The following is an 18,139-nucleotide window of genomic DNA, read 5'->3' as shown; positions in this document are numbered from 1 at the left end:
TTAATTAATGTGGTGTAACAGCCTGCCTAACGTATAAAATATGACGCGCTTCTGAGGAACAGCTCAAAAGTATATTTAGACACTATGACACATTTTTTACACTTGTCAAAGCAGAAAGCTTCCATTTCCAACCTTGATCACTCCACTTTTGGGAATGTGGACTGCAAAAGAATTGAGAGAAAAGACCAGGAACTGTATTCCTTTTATGGTAATATATCCTGGTATTTGGGGCAGGGCTGAGAAACGTCATCATTCTGCGCCCGAAACCGGGAAGTGGAGTACGATGTAACATGTTTAGCTAAAATTACTGTAAAAAAAAAAAAAAAGTAGACTTGAACGACACTTTTATTAGAATATTTCACGTTAAATGTTTTGTAGCATTTTGAAGATGAATGCGAGTGAAAAAGAAAAGGTAAAGATAGGAGTGTTAGTCGTTTTAGCTTAGCTCATTCATATTTCAGCACCTGTGTCTCGTTTTAGCTCCTCGTTTTCTTCATTGCTGCTTGTGTTTAATGTAGGATCCTGCAGCCTTAAAGGAGGAAGGAAACAAGCTCTTCCAGGCAGGAGACATGGAGGGAGCTGTGTGCTGTTACACTTCAGCACTAAAGCTGAGTGACAGCCAAACACAGAGGGCTGTTCTGTACCGAAACCGCTCTGCCTGCTACTTAAAGCTGGAAAAGTACAACAAGGCAGAAGCTGATGCCTCTAAAGGTGGGACAGTTCTCATTCAAAGACGTTTTTAGAGTCCATAACATCTTTGTATAACACGTTTTTTAAGCCTGTTGAGACATGTAATGCTCCCAAACTGCAAAATTTTACGCATGTCCCGCTGCAGTGGATAAACCAATGTTTTTCTTTTGAATGCACCGAGGACAGAGATGATCATTATTGGTCCTGCTGCTAGACAGAGGCATCTTCATATTAATTTTTTTGTCAGACAAGGTGGTTACATCTGAATAACACCTGTTTTGTTTTTTTTTGTGTTTTTTTTTTTCTGCTCTGAGTGGGAGGGGGTGGTCAGTCTGCAGTGTGTTCGTGTCTCGGTGTCTCTCCAAACAGTCCCCCCTAAAAATTGGTCCGCACTGCCTTCACTGCGCATGCGTCATTAGCCGCGATTCACAGATTACCACCTCGTTTCTGCTTAAAACTGCACTCCAGTCATCATCTATCTCGGGGACAGATATCTGAAGCTTTTGTAAACAGTCATTTACACATAAATTCAGCATTATTTCATCTTAGAAGACAGATGAAGCTATCAGAGCGCAGCAGCTACACGAGTTGCTAGCTGATGTGTTCACTGTGTGTCAGTCATTTCAAACTCGTTTCTGCTAAAAACTGCCTTGTTTCTGCTTAGTTAAGATTTTAGAATGATTTAAGAGATTTTACCTTATCATCTGATGGTTAATAATGCCGTTAATCCATTTGATCGCTTTGGGTGAAGAGACTCTGTCTCAGACGAGCTGCTGTGGTCCCAAATGACACATGTGCAGTGAAGACAGGCGATCCGATTTTTATGTGAGGACCGTTCGGTCTGCGACATCGGCACAGCGAGCAGAGGGCAGAGTTTTACAAACATGTTTTTAAACATTTCTTTCAAAGTCACTCCCTGAGCATCTCTATGAGTGTCCTTGCTGTGCTTAAAACACAGCTGCAGACCCATGATGCATAACAACAAACATTAATGCTTTTTGTCCTCCAAAATAAGCCTAAAATCTCTTCCTGAGGATGGCATGATGTAAAATTCAGTCATAAAAGCTTATTACCTCTCAATCACGTCAGGCTTTCTACATAATTACACAAATTCTTGATTGTTCCTGCTCAGACTGCAAACCAGGGGCGAAGCCAGGTGGAAAGAGGGTGTTGTGGGTGGGACATGCCCCCCCACTACACCCCTTAATGCAAGGTTCAGTTCTAAAGACATTTTTCATACTACTACTACTACTACTACTAATAATAATAATCATAATTTTAACAACTAAAATGTTTAAATCAATATTTGTCTATAGTTCTGGACTTAATTGATGAGCCATATAAAAATAAGTTTACTTTGTGGTTAGCATTGGTGCCTCACAGCAAGAAGGTCATAGGATCGCTTCCCACACTTTCTGTGTGCATTTTGCATGTTCTCCCTGTGTCTGTTTTCACTGGCCTGCGAGTGTCTGGACAACATAACTCAAAAACAGCTGGACAAATTTCCTTCAGATTTGGTGGGAATATCATCACTCACTCATCTTTAACTGCTTTTCCGGGTTTGGGTCGCGGGGGCAACAGCTCCAGCAGGGGACCCCAGACTTCCCATTCCTGTGCCACATTGACCACCTCTGGCTGGGGGATCCCGAGGCATTCCCAGGCCAGTGTGGAGATATAATCTGTCCACCTAGTCCTGGGTCTTCCCCAGGGTCTCCTCCCAGATGGACATGCCTGGAACACCTCCCTAGGGAGGTTTGCTTCTCACCCTAACCCTCACCCTAGTGGGAATATCACTTTGATAAATATTTAGAAGTGACTAGGTTTCAGAGTCATTTGATCAAAGGTCAAGGAAAACATGGTCCGAAAAACCCCCCACCTTATTTGTATATCTCAAAAAACGTGAAACTGAGATGGATGAACTAAAGCATATAATGATCAGCAAAATATTTGGGATTGATTGGTATGAATGGCTTCATAATGAAGTCACGCAGATGTTATATGATGATGTCATACATATTATATATTTTTTTGTACTGTCAGTTCTCAATGTATATGGTATTGTAATATCTGATGTCAGGACTTTGTGTACTCCAGCTCTTGAAACAGATCCAAGTGACGTTAAAGCCAGATTCCGCAGGGCTCAAGCTCTTCAGAAACGTGGTCAGCTTGATCAGGCCTTTCTGGATGTTCAGAGGTGCGCCCAGCTGGAGCCCAAAAACAAAGCCTTTCAGGATCTGCTCAGACAGCTCGGCGCACAGATCCAGCAGAAGGTGATGTGAGAGGAGTGTGCTGTGTGTACTATTTTTACATGTTATGTCCTTCCATTGGTTTTGAGGTTATATCTTGTTTGGAGCATTTCTCACAACCTGTGTGGTGGATTTGAGGACATTAGACAGGTGTTCAGTACACAGTGCAGCTGTGCACTTTCCATTGTCATAATCTTCGCCCACTTTTCAAGGTCCCGCTTGACTATTTTGTGAATGAAGGGTTTCATTTCTACCATAGACAAGGATTTTGTTAAAACATTTTTAAAAAAGGAATTTTCTTCTCATCCCCTAGTCGGTGCAGCTTAACTCCACAGATTCTCGTGTGCAGCAGATGTTCTCCCTCCTCTTAGATGCGTCTGTAAAAGATGTGGATCGACAGAAAGTAAGAATGGCTTGCATATCGTTATACAAATACAGCATAGCTCCACAGTGGGCAAAAACAAGATCTGCTGTCTCATTATAGAAAATAATTTTTCTTCACTTATCTTATAAAATAGGTGTTGCACCTTTTGGGAAAGACATATGTAATTCATTAATCGTTTGCAGGCTGCTCAGAATCTTGTGGTGTTATCTCGAGAAGAGGCGGGAGCTGAGCAGATTTTCTGTAATGATGGAGTGAAGCTGATTCAAAAACTTCTTCAATCAAAGCAGGAGGATGTAGTCCTTTCTGCCTTGAGGACCCTGGTTGGTTTGTGCACAGGTCATCAGTCCAGAGTGAGTGTAAGATGCTGTATATCTTTTTTATTTTTATTTTTTTCAACCCCCCCCAAGAAGAACAATACAAGCCTCTCTATGGAGCTTCAGAGGAAACTACAGTCTGTACTCCATATACAGTTTGGGGTCTTGACAGCACTATCGCCACAATATGGCCCTTTATGGAGCATATTTGAGACCGCTGCCCTAAAGTGTTTTATTGAGCAATGTTTAAATCTGGGAACCGAGGACTTAATTTATTCCTTTTCGGAAAAACCGATAAGAAATTCATTGAGGCAACTCTTGCAACTTCCATATGATCCTCTCATTAATATACTGTAAAGTTCTCATTCTTTTGGCTGTCAGACTTCTGACTTCTATGCCCTTATTCCCAGACTATGGCCATTGTGAATGAGTTAGGAATGGAGCAGCTGTGTGCTGTAATGGGATCTGGAGCTTCCAGTGTTTCCTTGGCTGCGTGCCATCTACTCCAAGTGATGTTTGAGGCTCTAACAGAAGGCATGCAAAAAGAGATCAGGGGTAAAGATGAAGCCATATTACCTGGTGAGTTTGTAATGTAATGCTGATATTTGGAATTGGCTTCTTATGAAAGCTGATCTATAAAGAATGTTATCTTCTGCATCATCTTTCTGTTCTTTGCTTTCATTGTTAATCTGTATGTAACACAGAACCTTTCAATGAGCTACGCTCAATGTTGCGCCACCTGTTGGAAATGTTGCCTGCATCAAATGTGTCGGGGCCTGGAAGAGACAGTGCCATTAACCTCCTGGTCAAACAAGTACCCCGCAAGTCTTTAAAAAACCCGGATAACTCCCTCACAATCTGGGTTGTCAACCACGGTATGAAACACACCCACACATATTCTAGAAGGTCATCCTCGTGTGGAAGGAAACAAAAGCGCTGCTACCTTTATACAAACTTTAACTGTTGTTTTAAAAATAGTTCCTGGTTGGATTAACTTTTGGAAAAGTAAACTGTGAGATGTGCTTTTACTGTTTTCAAACATCAGGTTTGTTATAGTGATATTATCAAAAGAAGGAACATAATGTCTGTACAGTAAAGTTTCAAGTATGCAGTGAAATTTGCATGTAGGTTCAGTCTTTCTATAGTCATTTCAATCGAAATACGAATTTTAACTCTGGTTGTCAGAAAACTCAATACTCATACATATTGATTGTAAAAATTAGTATGGAATTAAATACTTATTTGCAACAGAATCAATGCCAACAAGTGCCGTTTTCACCTCTTCCAGTTACACAACGTCACGAAGTACTGCTGCAGGGGGACAAGCACACAGCACCCTCGAAATCAGGGGTGGACAACTTGTTCCAGAAAGGGCCAAGAGGGTGCAGGTTTTCTTTGCAACCACTGACTCCACCAGGTGATTTCACTCATTAACTGATTCCATCTGCTCAAAGTGATATTAATGAGTGAAATCACCTGGTGGAGTCAGTGCCTGCAAAGAAAACCTGCACCCTCTTGGCCCTTTCTGGAACAAGTTGCCCACCCCTGCTCTAAATTCCAAGCACACACACTCACGCTCCAATTGCTCTCCTCTTGGTTTTAAATGGATTAAGAACTGCTTTGTAGCACTTCACTAGGATAGGGTCAGAGACAGCCAGCAGCGACAAAACCTTGCCATTGTATTAAAAATGGAATGGAAAGAGATTTATTGTCATTGTCATTACAAGTGCAACAACAACGAGATTATGTTTACACTCCAATTACCTCAGACAAGATACAGCAATTAATCCACAATTATTACTTGTTTACTGTAATAATGGCACACATCAAAATTAAAGACAACACATGTACATTTGACATTGTTTATGTGCTCTAAACATGAAGCAGTCTGTCATCCGAATTGAGGCAAAGTGGGTGAGGGCTGCAGCAAGATGAGTGAGATGAAATGAAAGCTGGCCAAAGAAAAAAGGTCTTTGTTATTGATACGGTGGCTTACACAAACTGTGCATTGCTATTAGTCAGTGGTGGGCACAGATAACCAAAAAATTAACTTAACAGATAATCAGATAACTGAAAAGTTATCTTCGATTAAGATAAAACAATAAACCACCCAAAAATGTATCGGAAGTTACAGATAACCGATAACATTTAAACTCTGGTACATTTAAACGAATTTAAGTTTAACTTCTACTAATATTAAAAGTAACAACAGACCCACACACTGAGACCACACTTTTGTCTTTGAACATTCTGCCCCTGCTGGAAGCTCTTGTTTACTACAGAGCTCCCAACACAGAAGCACCCTGAGAGCAGCCATAAAGCCAGCTCTCTATCAATTACAACACTCCGGTCAGGTGGAGGTCTTGAAAAATAGTCATGCTGACTTGTGGTTTTGATTTATAAATAACATTAATACCGATAGAATAACTCCATTAATGTCAATTCTGTCATTTGTACAAAGTTAAAATATAGCATATATCTTTTAATGTTGAATAATGCACTAATTCTGAGGTTTAGTAACAAACACAGATAAATCGCAAAGGATTCTGGATAAAAGTGCCTCTGCTAAACACTGATTGGTTCAGTCATTCATTATGTAAACCAACACGTTAATGTGACGTCTGTCGTGTGTTGGTGTTCATTTTTTATTTGTAAAAACAGGCATTTTTACGGAGCCCTGGAAGTGTCATTGCAAAATGTTTTGCATGTGGAGAGAATGTGCGCACATTTTATGATGTTGTAAAACGTGCTTTATACTGTGCGAGATGATTTTTCATGCAGGAATTTTTGGACCGAGTTTCAGGTTAATCGCGCGTCCTGCATCGTGTAGTCATGGAGTAACAAGCTTTAACATCTCACGACCACCTCCTGATCGCGATCGTATGGTCGAATGAAAATCAAACCTGTTATTCTGGTCGGCCGTCGTGAGGCTATCCTCCTGCTGAAAAGCTACAAGCATCCAACCGTTCGCACTGTGCCTGTGAAAACACTGCAGAGCTATCTTGTAATGTTGTTATTATTATTTTATTTATTTATTTATTTTTTTTGCTGTTGTTTAGTTTTTAAACTTCATTTGTAAAAAAAAAAAAAAAAAAAAGCCATTTGCAAAGCCAAAAAGTTGATTTGACAATCATTTGATATAACCGGGGTCAAAACAAATACAACACTGCCATCTACTGGTTCCCAGACGCTTAGTACTTAGGGCGAATACTGCCATGAACACTACTGGCCAGTAGATGGCAGTAGAGGCCTTGAAAACAAAAGTCCAGATAATCCCTGTCTGCTACATTTAAAATGCGTGGAATTTAACAAACGCAAATACAGTAACAACATCTAGAAACCCAGAGAATATATTCACAAGAGTTTTAGGCACTAGAGTTTAATGCTGTTGTCTGTGGAGCCTGAACAGAGTGTCTGAAATGCATTTGTCCTTGTCGTGAATGTACTGAGATTACATCATCCCACCCATAATGCACTGGGCACAGCATGTGCTCACAAAACCTTAAAAATTAGCACATTACTTTAAAACTAAAACATATATCTGATATTTTCACTTTAATAAACTTCAGACATGACAGTAATTTTAAATAACTTGTCCAAAATTAGTTTGGTTAAAATTTGAACCACAAGTTAAAAATGTATGCCTCTGGATGACTTAGGTGATATTGCCAGCATATCGGTATGGTGTTAAAGGAATTTTTTTTGTTGTTGTTGGCCGTTTCTCCTTTGTCTACAGAGGATAGAGATGCTTTTCATAGAAGTAGCTCTCTTCTGTTAGCAGAGGGTATAACTGTCCATCTGTTATAAAACTTTTAACAGGTAGGTGCTGAACTTTTTTTAAATTTTAAAAATGCTTATCGCTGTTCAGCTTTATCGGCCAAAAAGTTATCGGACAGAAATTAATCGGAAGATAATTGGTCCGATAATGGTTTTTAAAGTTATCTAAAAAGATAATCCGATAATGAAAACATTATCTTCGATAATTATCTGTTATCGGATTATCGGAAGTGTGCCCACCACTGCTAGTAGTACAGTATCCATTGTTATTTTAAACTACCCAATGTCATGGTTCATGCATGACATGAACCTTAAAGGTGCCCTGACACTTGCACAACTTTGAGCTGCGTACTTGCACGCACTCTGCCGTGCAGCAGAGTAAACTCGTCTCAAACTTGTAAGCTGTGTGCAGCATCGTGCATGTGTGCAAAGAAAATTTTGAAATGTTCAAAATCTCCATCACGCGTTAATTACGTGAACTTCAAGTGAACATTGTGCAAACAATTCAAGAGTACTGCATATGAGTGCAAGTGGTTGCGTCAGTGCAACGCATCAAAGCGCAGCTCGTCGGAACGATTATATCGAGATGTTAAATCTATCATAAATGTCCTTTTACAACTGCTCACAACAAAGAATGAACATGCAGCTGTTTTACCAAGCTATTACAATATAAACATTACAAATAACTACCTTTTTAGACGGTTCCAAATGCATTCTCCACCTCATTAAGCGCACAAGAGTGAGAGAGAGAAAAGCGCCAGCTTAACAGCCTTCTGTGATTCCGGAAGCAATTAGGGTGTTTTCAACAGCCACCTTGGAGAGAAAATGATTAATCCGCTACAAATCGGGTCTTGGTTATCATATCAAGTTAGACATTTTACTCCTGTGACAACCATAATTTTAACTGACAAGGGCTGCAGCCAACTGAATAAGCACTTTATACTTATTGTAGGACTGAAGAAGATCCTGGAGGTGGCAGGGACGGTCCCTGAGCTCTCAGCAGGACCGCCTCTTACAGACAACTCCCACATGAACTGCTCTGTCTTGCTTAGCAAACTCTATGATGACCTAAAGAGTGACAAAGAGAGGGAGAACTTCAGCAAACTATGTGAAGAATATGTTAAGTGAGTAGGCAGCACAAATATTGAATGAGAAAACTGCTGTTGTAATCAATGAAGTATTTCTCTGATGCACACTGTTGTTCTGAGCAGGCAAAACTTCACCCAGTCTGGCTTGGATGGCAAGCTACGGGCCATTCAGACGGTGTCTGTGCTTCTCCAAGGACCGAGCGACGTGGGAAACAGAATTCTGGAGATGTCGGGAATGATGGATGCTGTGATCTCTCTGTGTGCCTCAGAAGATGTAACTCACCAACAAGTAGCAGTGGAGGCTCTTATACACGCTGCAGGAAAGGCCAAGCGGGCCTCTTTCATCACAGCCAATGGTGTGGCACTTCTGAAGGATCTCTACAAGAAGAGTGAAAATGACAGGATACGTGTGAGGGCTCTAGTGGTAAGTAGTGCCGCAATGCAACATACTCCTGGTTTGAGTTGAAGAGTGAAAAAACCCACTCAGTATCAGTTTAACCATGTTTCTGCTCCTTGTTGTGCAGGGCTTGTGCAAACTTGGATCAGCAGGAGGAACAGACTTCAGTATGAAGCAGTTTGCAGAGGGGTCGACACTAAAACTGACAAAGCAGTGCAGAAAGTATGAATACCTGTGTAACCTAATCTGACTCCTACAGATGGGAGGTATTTTTTAAAAAAAAATTAAAAGTCAGAGGTGTGTGTCTCCATTAGGTGGCTGTGTAATAAGTCTCTTCCCCCGACGTCACGTCGGTGGGCTGTTGAAGGTCTCGCCTACCTCACATTTGATGCTGATGTGAAGGAGGACTTGGTGGAAGATGGGAATGCTCTCCATGCCATGTTTGAGCTAGCAAAGGTTTGATCATATGTTTTTATTGTAGGTCTTTGGTGATTAGACAATGTAAGGTACCTACAAAATTCAGATTCTTCTCTGAATTATCACTGAATATGTACCAGTTGGTTAATTTGCCTACCAACCAGAACATCCCATATCCAAGGTCACCCGTGTCCATTTTGCATGTACATCTGGAGTTGAGTCAGAAAGTGCATTCAGCAAAAATCAACACATGGACCCATACTGGATCCACTGTGATAACCCCAAGCAAAACAGAACCAGCCAAAGCATTCCTGTGTGGTCCACTGTAATGAACATGAACTAGAAAACCGGGCAATACATTTTTAGGTTGATAGTTTTTAGATATTTTTGATATGTGAGCTTTAATGTTGTTAGAAAAACAACCAAGGACAAAAAGGTACCTTAGAGTGTTGTTGAGTGAAATACCACAGATCACGCTGTTTTCTGTGTTTCTGCAGTCTGAGGATAAGACTGTGCTCTTTGCTGTGGGCTCCACATTGGTGAACTGCACCAACAGCTACGATGTGGAGAAGCCAGACCCTCAGCTGGTGGAGCTTGCCAAGTACGCAAAGCAACATGTTCCAGAGGAGCACCCCAAGGTGCTGCTCCAGTGCACTTTTTTTTATTTTTTTTTATTATTTTTTTTTTAAGTAAACTAAACAAAATACTCCTGATATCTTGCTGTGGATCCTTGTATAAATCCCAATGAGCTGTTTTTGATGTGTCAGGATGCACGCTCCTTTGTGGAGAAGAGACTGGTGAAATTGCTGGAGGCCGGTGTGGTGTCTGCTTTGGTCTGTATGGTCAAACAGGAGAGTCCTGCCCTTACTGAGGCATGTAGGGAGTGTATTGGCAGGTAGGAAAATGGCTTTGTCAGCCACTGTTCCCTTCTCAGTTTTTGTTTGCAGTGTGTCTAGTTTGAATTTAATTTCTCATGGCAGGGTGTTCTTGGCTTTGGTGGAACGGCAGGATGACAGAGGCACAGTGGTGGCACAGGGTGGAGGAAAGGTAGAGCACCATATTACTCATCATTGTTAATTTACACAATAATCTGCATGATTTGTTCTGGGGAATATGTTACTGGTGTTTATATAATGCCTAAATAGATTCTAGATATTTGATTGGTGGTTTGTCACGTGATATTTATCATTCGTCCCATTTACCGTGCAATTTTGGTTCCATACATTTTGTACCACTGCACACAGTGACCACCGCATGCTCGCACTAGCGTTGGCGACGGCAGATATCTTAAAAACAATCATGGCGGGTTTATTGACTTTGCTCATTCTTCTAACACAAAAAAATCAATCCAGTAACCCGTCTGGAGGCATTTGTAGTATTTGCTGGGATGTCTCTAGCTGAAGTAGAAACGCTGTTGGATGAAGAGCTCGACAAATTTCTGTCATGATTTTTCTCTGGACTGAGGAAAGCAGTCTGTACATGAAGAAGTCAATGCACAGCATCGGGTACGGACTACATTGTCATTTTAAGATGGTGAGAGATGTTAATATTACCAAAGCTCGCAAGTTTCATTGATTGGATTGGATTGCTATTTGAAGTTTGTGTTGGACTGTTTTGAGCCTCTTGACCTCAAAGGATGAGTGACACACACCAAAATGTAAGTCCCTTTTCTCTTGTTTATAAATTAATAAAATATCAAATGACAGCTATCTATTTTCGGCATTATATAAAACAAATAATTAATGTTTTTTAATTTGTGCAATGGGAAGTATTTAATTTGGTGAAAGATGAAATGTTCCATTCAACAAGGTGCGTTTGTATAATTAGACATGCAAGCCACCAATATAGCAGCATGGAGGGTGTCATTTTGTGAGATTGCTCACAGATCTCCCGTTTTTATTGCAAGATGAGTTATGTTTAATGCAGCCACTTTTCAAGAACCTCTGAAAAGTTTGGGTTTGTCCTGGAGGAGATTGCATAAAAATTTGAGGATAGATTAGCAGGATCTGGTAAAGCCAGTGATGACTTTTTTTTTTTTTTTTAAACTTTCCAACTTTGTTGGCCTTGGCAGAGTGTTGCTTTCTAATGAGTTTCTCCACAGGCTTTGATCCCACTGACGTCTGACAACACAGATGTTGGAAAAATCAAAGCGGCACAGGCCCTGGCTAAAATAACCATCACATCCAATCCTGAGATCGCTTTCCCAGGAGAAAGGGTGAGATCATTTATTCAAAAGACTTTTCACTAAGAACAATTACAAAGCTTTTCTTGCTCTGCCTCATCTTATTTTATTTATTCATTCATTTTTTTATAGATCTATGAGGTGGTGCGCCCCCTTGTCAGCCTCTTAAGTCTAGATTGTACCATGCTACAGAACTTTGAGGCATTGATGGCTCTAACCAACCTGGCTGGCATCAGTGATAGACTCAGGTTGGCCACTAGTGGGAAGTCACTTCTACAATGCAAACATAATGGGGTGCATGACACAGATGTGTGACCTTAAAGGGGAACAGAAATGCCCACGGATTATTTATAGCATGAATAAACACAAAAAACACTACCCAAAACACGAAAGACCATAAAACATTTACATAAAACCTTGTTTTAGTCGTAGTCTGAGAGGCTTTGATATCGACCGGCTGCTGCCATTTATGCAGGTCAGGTGGGTGATGTCACTGGTTGGGGGAAGATGAGCCCCGTTCTGAGATTCCCTGCCAGAGGCACCAACAAAGAGGTTATATATGACTACTAGATTCTACACTCCCAGTGCTGCCCACTAAACATGAACGGCCCTTCATGGACAGCGACATGACACCTTCTAACTGGGCAAAACATTGACAAATCCCCGTTGAAAATGCATTAACACTTTCAATGGGGATTCGCAACTGAACACACTCAGAAAAACACTTGCAAAATATGTGTTAAAATGCCATTCTGACCTGTATATCGAGCCAGTAAATTGAACAAACATTAAATCATGTCAGGAAAGTATTAAACTTACTCTGACATCCACACATTCTGAAATATTAGCATTGAAAGTTACACGGATCTGTGCTGCTGTATTCAGCATGGTGCGGCTCCTAAAACCATTCTGAAACATTTATATATGTTATATTTTTACACAATTATCCTTTATTGACCGAGTTTCATTCATGAAGTCAATGGTGTGTGTGCACATCTCTGTGTGTGTGAGTGGTGTGTGTACACCCCTGGCAAAAATTATGGAATCACCAGCCTCGGAGGATGTTCAGTCAGTTGTTTAATTTTGTAGAAAAAAAGCAGATCACAGACATGACACAAAACTAAAGTCATTTCAAATGGCAAAAGAACAAACAAACAAAAGAACGCTCCAACACATCACTAGTATTCTGTTGCACCACCTCTGGCTTTTATAACAGCTTGCAGTCTCTGAGGCATGGACTTAATGAGTGACAAACAGTACTCTTCATCAATCTGGCTCCAACTTTCTCTGATTGCTGTTGCCAGATCAGCTTTGCAGGTTGGAGCCTTGTCATGGACCATTTTCTTCAACTTCCACCAAAGATTTTCAATTGGATTAAGATCCAGACTATTTGCAGGCCATGACATTGACCCTATGTGTCTTTTTGCAAGGAATGTTTTCACAGTTTTTGCTCTATGGCAAGATGCATTATCATCTTGAAAAATGATTTCATCATCCCCAAACATCCTTTCAATTGATGGGATAAGAAAAGTGTCCAAAATATCAATGTAAACTTGTGCATTTATTGATGATGTAATGACAGCCATCTCCCCAGTGCCTTTACCTGACATGCAGCCCCATATCATCAATGACTGTGGAAATTTACATGTTCTCTTCAGGCAGTCATCTTTATAAATCTCATTGGAACGGCACCAAACAAAAGTTCCAGCATCATCACCTTGCCCAATGCAGATTCGAGATTCATCACTGAATATGACTTTCATCCAGTCATCCACAGTCCACGATTGCTTTTCCTTAGCCCATTGTAACCTTGTTTTTTTCTGTTTAGGTGTTAATGATGGCTTTCGTTTAGCTTTTCTGTATATAAATCCCATTTCCTTTAGGCGGTTTCTTACAGTTCGGTCACAGACGTTGACTCCAGTTTCCTCCCATTTGTTCCTCATTTGTTTTGTTGTGCATTTTCGATTTTTGAGACATATTTAAGCTTTCTTGTCTTGACAATTTGATGTCTTCCTTGGTCTACCAGTATGTTTGCCTTTAACAACCTTCCCATGTTGTTTGTATTTGGTCCAGAGTTTAGACACAGCTGACTGTGAACAACCAACATTTTGCAACATTGTGTGATGATTTACCCTCTTTTAAGAGTTTGATAATCCTCTCCTTTGTTTCAATTGACATCTCTCATGTTGGAGCCATGATTCATGTCAGTCCACTTGGTGCAACAGCTCTCCAAGGTGTGATCACTCCTTTTTAGATGCAGACTAACGAGCAGATCTGATTTGATGCAGGTGTTAGTTTTGGGGATGAAAATTTACAGGGTGATTCCATAATTTATTCCTCAGAATTGAGTGAGTCCATATTTTTTTTCCCTCTGCTTGGTCTAAAAAAGTAACCGTTACTGACTGCCACAATTTTTTTTTCTTGATTTCTTATAGTGTTTCTTAAAGCCAGAAAGTTGCCATTTGAAATTACTTTAGTTTTGTGTCATGTCTGTGATCTGCTTTTTTCTACAAAATTAAACAACTGAATGAACATCCTCCGAGGCCGGTGATTCCATAATTTTTGCCAGGGGTTGTAAGTGCCATCCCTGTCCTCAGACGACACAGGCATGGGCAGGAAACAATCACCTGTTTATCAACCAAATGTCACAAAGTGACAAGAATAACCAAAACCACTTACTTATGGAAGGCAATATTGTCTCCCTTGTACCTCCGTTTGTGGCTTTGCCAACATGCGCAGCTTTCTGGTATATTCCATCTGTTTCTTGATGAGACTAATAGAACTTCAATGAGCGAGCTCAGTAAACTGCACTCTTCCCCAGCAGAGGAGACCCCAACCAGTGACGTCAACTGGAAGTGCCCTCCACTGACTTCAGCCAATGGCAATTTACATGTCAATATAGTTGTGAACATGGGTGCAATTTGGTGGGGGATAGGGGGGACATGTCCCCCCCACCTTTTCAACCAGGGGGGACAGAATATGGTATGCCCACCCCCACCCTCTGACATATATGTGTGTGTACTTGCATGGGCCCAATTTGGTGGGGGATGGGGGGGACATGTCCCCCCCACCTTTTCAACCAGGGGGGAGAGAATATGGTATGCCCCCCCCACCTTCTGACATGTATGTGTGTACTTGAAACATGCTATGCCAGTCTTATGTGCAAACCATGTCAGAATAGTATCTTTGTTTCTGCATGTTTGTATTTTTAGCAGCATTGACTTGTTTACAACACCTGTTTCTTGTTTGTCACATTCGGAATTTTCTGGGACTGCATTTGCCCACATTTGAAACCAAAAATAGGGACTAGTGTCTACACATAAGTATCAATGGACCATATGCTAATTTACTAAATTCTGAAAGTTAGAAAAGGAAATCAGAAAAGCTGTCTGGGACCTCAGAAAGCCCATCTGCAATTATTGCTTGATCTCCAAAATCAGTCTATGCAAACGAAATTATGTTCAGTATGAGTGTTGTCATTCGTGCCACTTCGAAAATTAAATTCATAAGTAATTTATCCTAAACGTACGATCTGTTGTTTTTTCAAACTTATGCAAAAACAAATCTTGAGAAAAAAAATACAGTATGTGATAGTTAATAATTATTAAGAGCCTGTTCTTTCATATTTATGAATACATTTTACCACATTGCAGTTGTTTTTTTTTAATGAGAACTCAGCTTATCATTCTTTTTGAGTTCTACACATGTGGTGATACCTTATTTACACCAGGATGTTAATAAAATCAGTGCTGGCTATTCTCAGAATAAAGTACTTATATCCATAGTTTCAGATTGCATAAGTCAAATGGTGTCCACTTTATGGTCTTCTCAAAACATTAAAATTATTGTTCTGGATGCTCAGAATGCATCTGAGCTTATCTACTGTAGAAACTGTTGGCCCCCAGATCCCCCGCCTATGGGCTTCGGCCCTGCGGGCCTCGCACTTTGTCCCCCCCAATTTCTCGTTCTAAATTGCGCCCTTGGTTGCAAATTTGATTCAAATAATGTTATCTACACTGCGCTCAAACATTCTGCAAGTGTATGAATAACACTTAATTTTTGCCAAGGAATGCACAAATTTTCAAAAAGCATTTCTGTTCCCCTTTAATATGAATATATATTTCTATATGTCCATTCTTATAGAAACCACAGTATGATGTAAATCTGTAATAGCTTCTAAAAACTATTTTTTTTTTTTTTTTTGTCAGTAGCTAAGTATGTACCCCCCCCCCCCCCCCAATATTTTAAAACGTTAGAGTTTATAATGTTTAAAATTTGTGATTTGCCTTCATAAGCCTTAGGCCAGATGCTTGGTGTGCCATTACCACCCAGGGGTCAAAACTTTTACATGGCCTTTTGGTCACCTATCTATAGGGACTTGAAAAATGTATGATAGCCGTCCCAGGGTGGCAGCGGTAGCCACGTATGGCTCAATGAAGGGGATCAAAATTTTAAAATGCTCCACGTATACTAATCTGACTGTTCATAGGAACTCCAAAAAGGTACAGTTTGTACTATCTGTGACTAAGATAGGTGACCAAAATGCCATATCAAAGTTTTGCTATGCTGGGCAGTGGTGACAAGCTGAATTGACTATCATTGTAGCATTTCTAAAATTCCTTAGCCCTCTTTTCATTTAACATATCTGTACTGACATTTTTTCTCAGGCAAAAAATATTAAAAGAGAAGGCTGTTCCAAAAATTGAAGGGTACATGTTTGAGGAACATGACCTGGTGCGAGCGTCGGCCACAGAGTGCATGTGTAATATGGTCTTAAGCACAGAGGTAAGACGCGGTTTATTAGTCAGATTACATCTGTAGAAGATGTAAACAATGCATTGGGTCTGTGCTCAGGTGCAGAAGTTATACCTGGCTACGGGCAATGATCGCCTGAAGCTGCTAGTGCTCTACTGCGGAGAGGATGACGAGAGACTGCGGAAAGCGGCTTCAGGGACATTAGCCATGCTAACTGCTGAGCAGCCTGAGTTGTGCACCCGCATCCCTGGAACAGTAAGTAGACCAATGCAGCAAAAACCCACACCATCAACAAATCACCACTTTATATAATGAAATATTTTCATGCCACGTATCATCTGTTGTCTTTTCTGCTTAGACAACCCACTGGCTTGAGATCATGCAGGCTCTGCTGCTCAGTCACATCACAGATTTGCGCCATCGAGGTGTAGTCATCGTTCAGAACATGATGCAGGCAAAGAAGAGCCTAGCTGAGATGCTCATGGAAAGTGAGGCTTTGGAGATTCTGTCCGTTCTTGCAAAAGAGGGAGAGATCACACCGGGGCCCATCTCAAAAGTTGCTCAAAAGTGTCTGGAGAAAGCCGTGGAGTATGGTATCATCAAGAGCAGGGAGGGAGCTGAGCCCTGAAAGCAGAAGTACATTCTGGTACTGGCAAAATGATGTTTCATTATGGCAAGAATTATTTTTTTTCTGGTTGGTGAAACATTATACTGAAATACCAGAGTCTTGTATAACAAAGGGAAAAGCAATAATAAATTGACTGAAAATAGTGTTAGATTTTAAATCCAGAACATTCCCACGGATATGTTTGTCACAAATGAGTTTTGATTGTTCATTGATTCTGTGCACCATCATGTAATTTGCAAAAGTGTGTTCAACTTCTGAGATGACAGGCTGCTTTTTATACAGTATTCCATAACATTTGCAAATAAATGTTATTGGTATACTTAAAATGCTCATATCTTTATATTATATTTTAGTCATTTTATAATTGTCTATAAAAAATGTCAAAGTTGTTATCCTAGAAAGATTTGTTTGTTTGTATGTATGTAGTTATTCCCTCGTAGAGTCTGACTGCATAATTTTTTATTATTTTTGTAACATTTACTGAAAATAATGCTTCCCCATCTTCACTTTAATATCTTTGGATACACCATTTGTAGCAACAATCTGAGAAATTGTCAGGATCTCTGAAATGTGGAATTGTGATTTGCAATCAGAACAATACATCAGTTTAGAGTTGAGGTTAGAACCATAGACTAGGGCTGACTGAGTGATCGAGACTACTTTGATCTCGGCTCATGAAGATACTGAAAGTGCATTATCTGCCGTATTGTCTCACCCAAGAGTGCAGTGCCTGTGTTTACTCTTATGCAGGCTTTTTTATTATTATTTTTTATTTTTAAAGGTGACTTAATCCTCCCCGGTTCTTACTGTAATACTGTCCCTCACAAAGTACAAAAACTATTTCACACTTTTAAATTCATTCAGTCACAGTGGAAAAACAGGCTGGATACTGAAGAACCCTTGCAGATTATACGTTCAGAATCACAAACAATGGACACAAACAGTTTTTATAAAGCACAACATGGGCATAACAAAGGTGGATCTTATTTTGCAAAATCTTTCCCTTATTAGTCCCCCTGGGCATTCAGGGGAGGTCCCACCCTCTGCCCATAACCCGAGCGATAACGGAAAATATGATTTATATTGTAACTTGAATCTCTTTGTTCTAACTAGTAAAACTGGTTCATCCCACTTTGACATGCAGTTTAAACAAATAACAGACTAAAAGTATATCAAACTAAGAATATAATCATTTAAGTAAATACTTAATACCAAAATAATAGCTGAACAAATATGTCTAACATGACAGATTTCAGCTAC

General features: G+C 40.2%; 1 protein-coding gene across 1 annotated transcript; it reads left to right on the top strand.

The window, feature by feature from the left end:
* Positions 1-231: 231 nt before the first annotated feature.
* On the top strand, positions 232-17,275 carry unc45a (unc-45 myosin chaperone A). The gene is made up of 19 exons (XM_034176823.1): positions 232-412; positions 519-711; positions 2,785-2,960; positions 3,250-3,339; positions 3,504-3,671; positions 4,046-4,214; positions 4,340-4,510; positions 8,365-8,536; positions 8,624-8,924; positions 9,025-9,119; positions 9,212-9,353; positions 9,812-9,952; positions 10,082-10,209; positions 10,295-10,361; positions 11,416-11,529; positions 11,629-11,744; positions 16,164-16,281; positions 16,351-16,506; positions 16,610-17,275. Exons 1-19 carry the CDS (start codon positions 368-370, stop codon positions 16,877-16,879), a joined length of 2,832 nt encoding a protein of 943 aa, XP_034032714.1. The 5' UTR covers positions 232-367; the 3' UTR covers positions 16,880-17,275.
* Positions 17,276-18,139: the final 864 nt, after the last annotated feature.

Source organism: Thalassophryne amazonica, chromosome 8 (assembly GCF_902500255.1).
Source record: "Thalassophryne amazonica chromosome 8, fThaAma1.1, whole genome shotgun sequence".
In the NCBI taxonomy this organism is placed as follows: Eukaryota; Metazoa; Chordata; class Actinopteri; order Batrachoidiformes; family Batrachoididae; genus Thalassophryne; species Thalassophryne amazonica.
The sequence above is the reverse complement of the archived record's forward strand: the minus strand, read 5'-3'. Positions and strand labels throughout refer to the sequence as shown.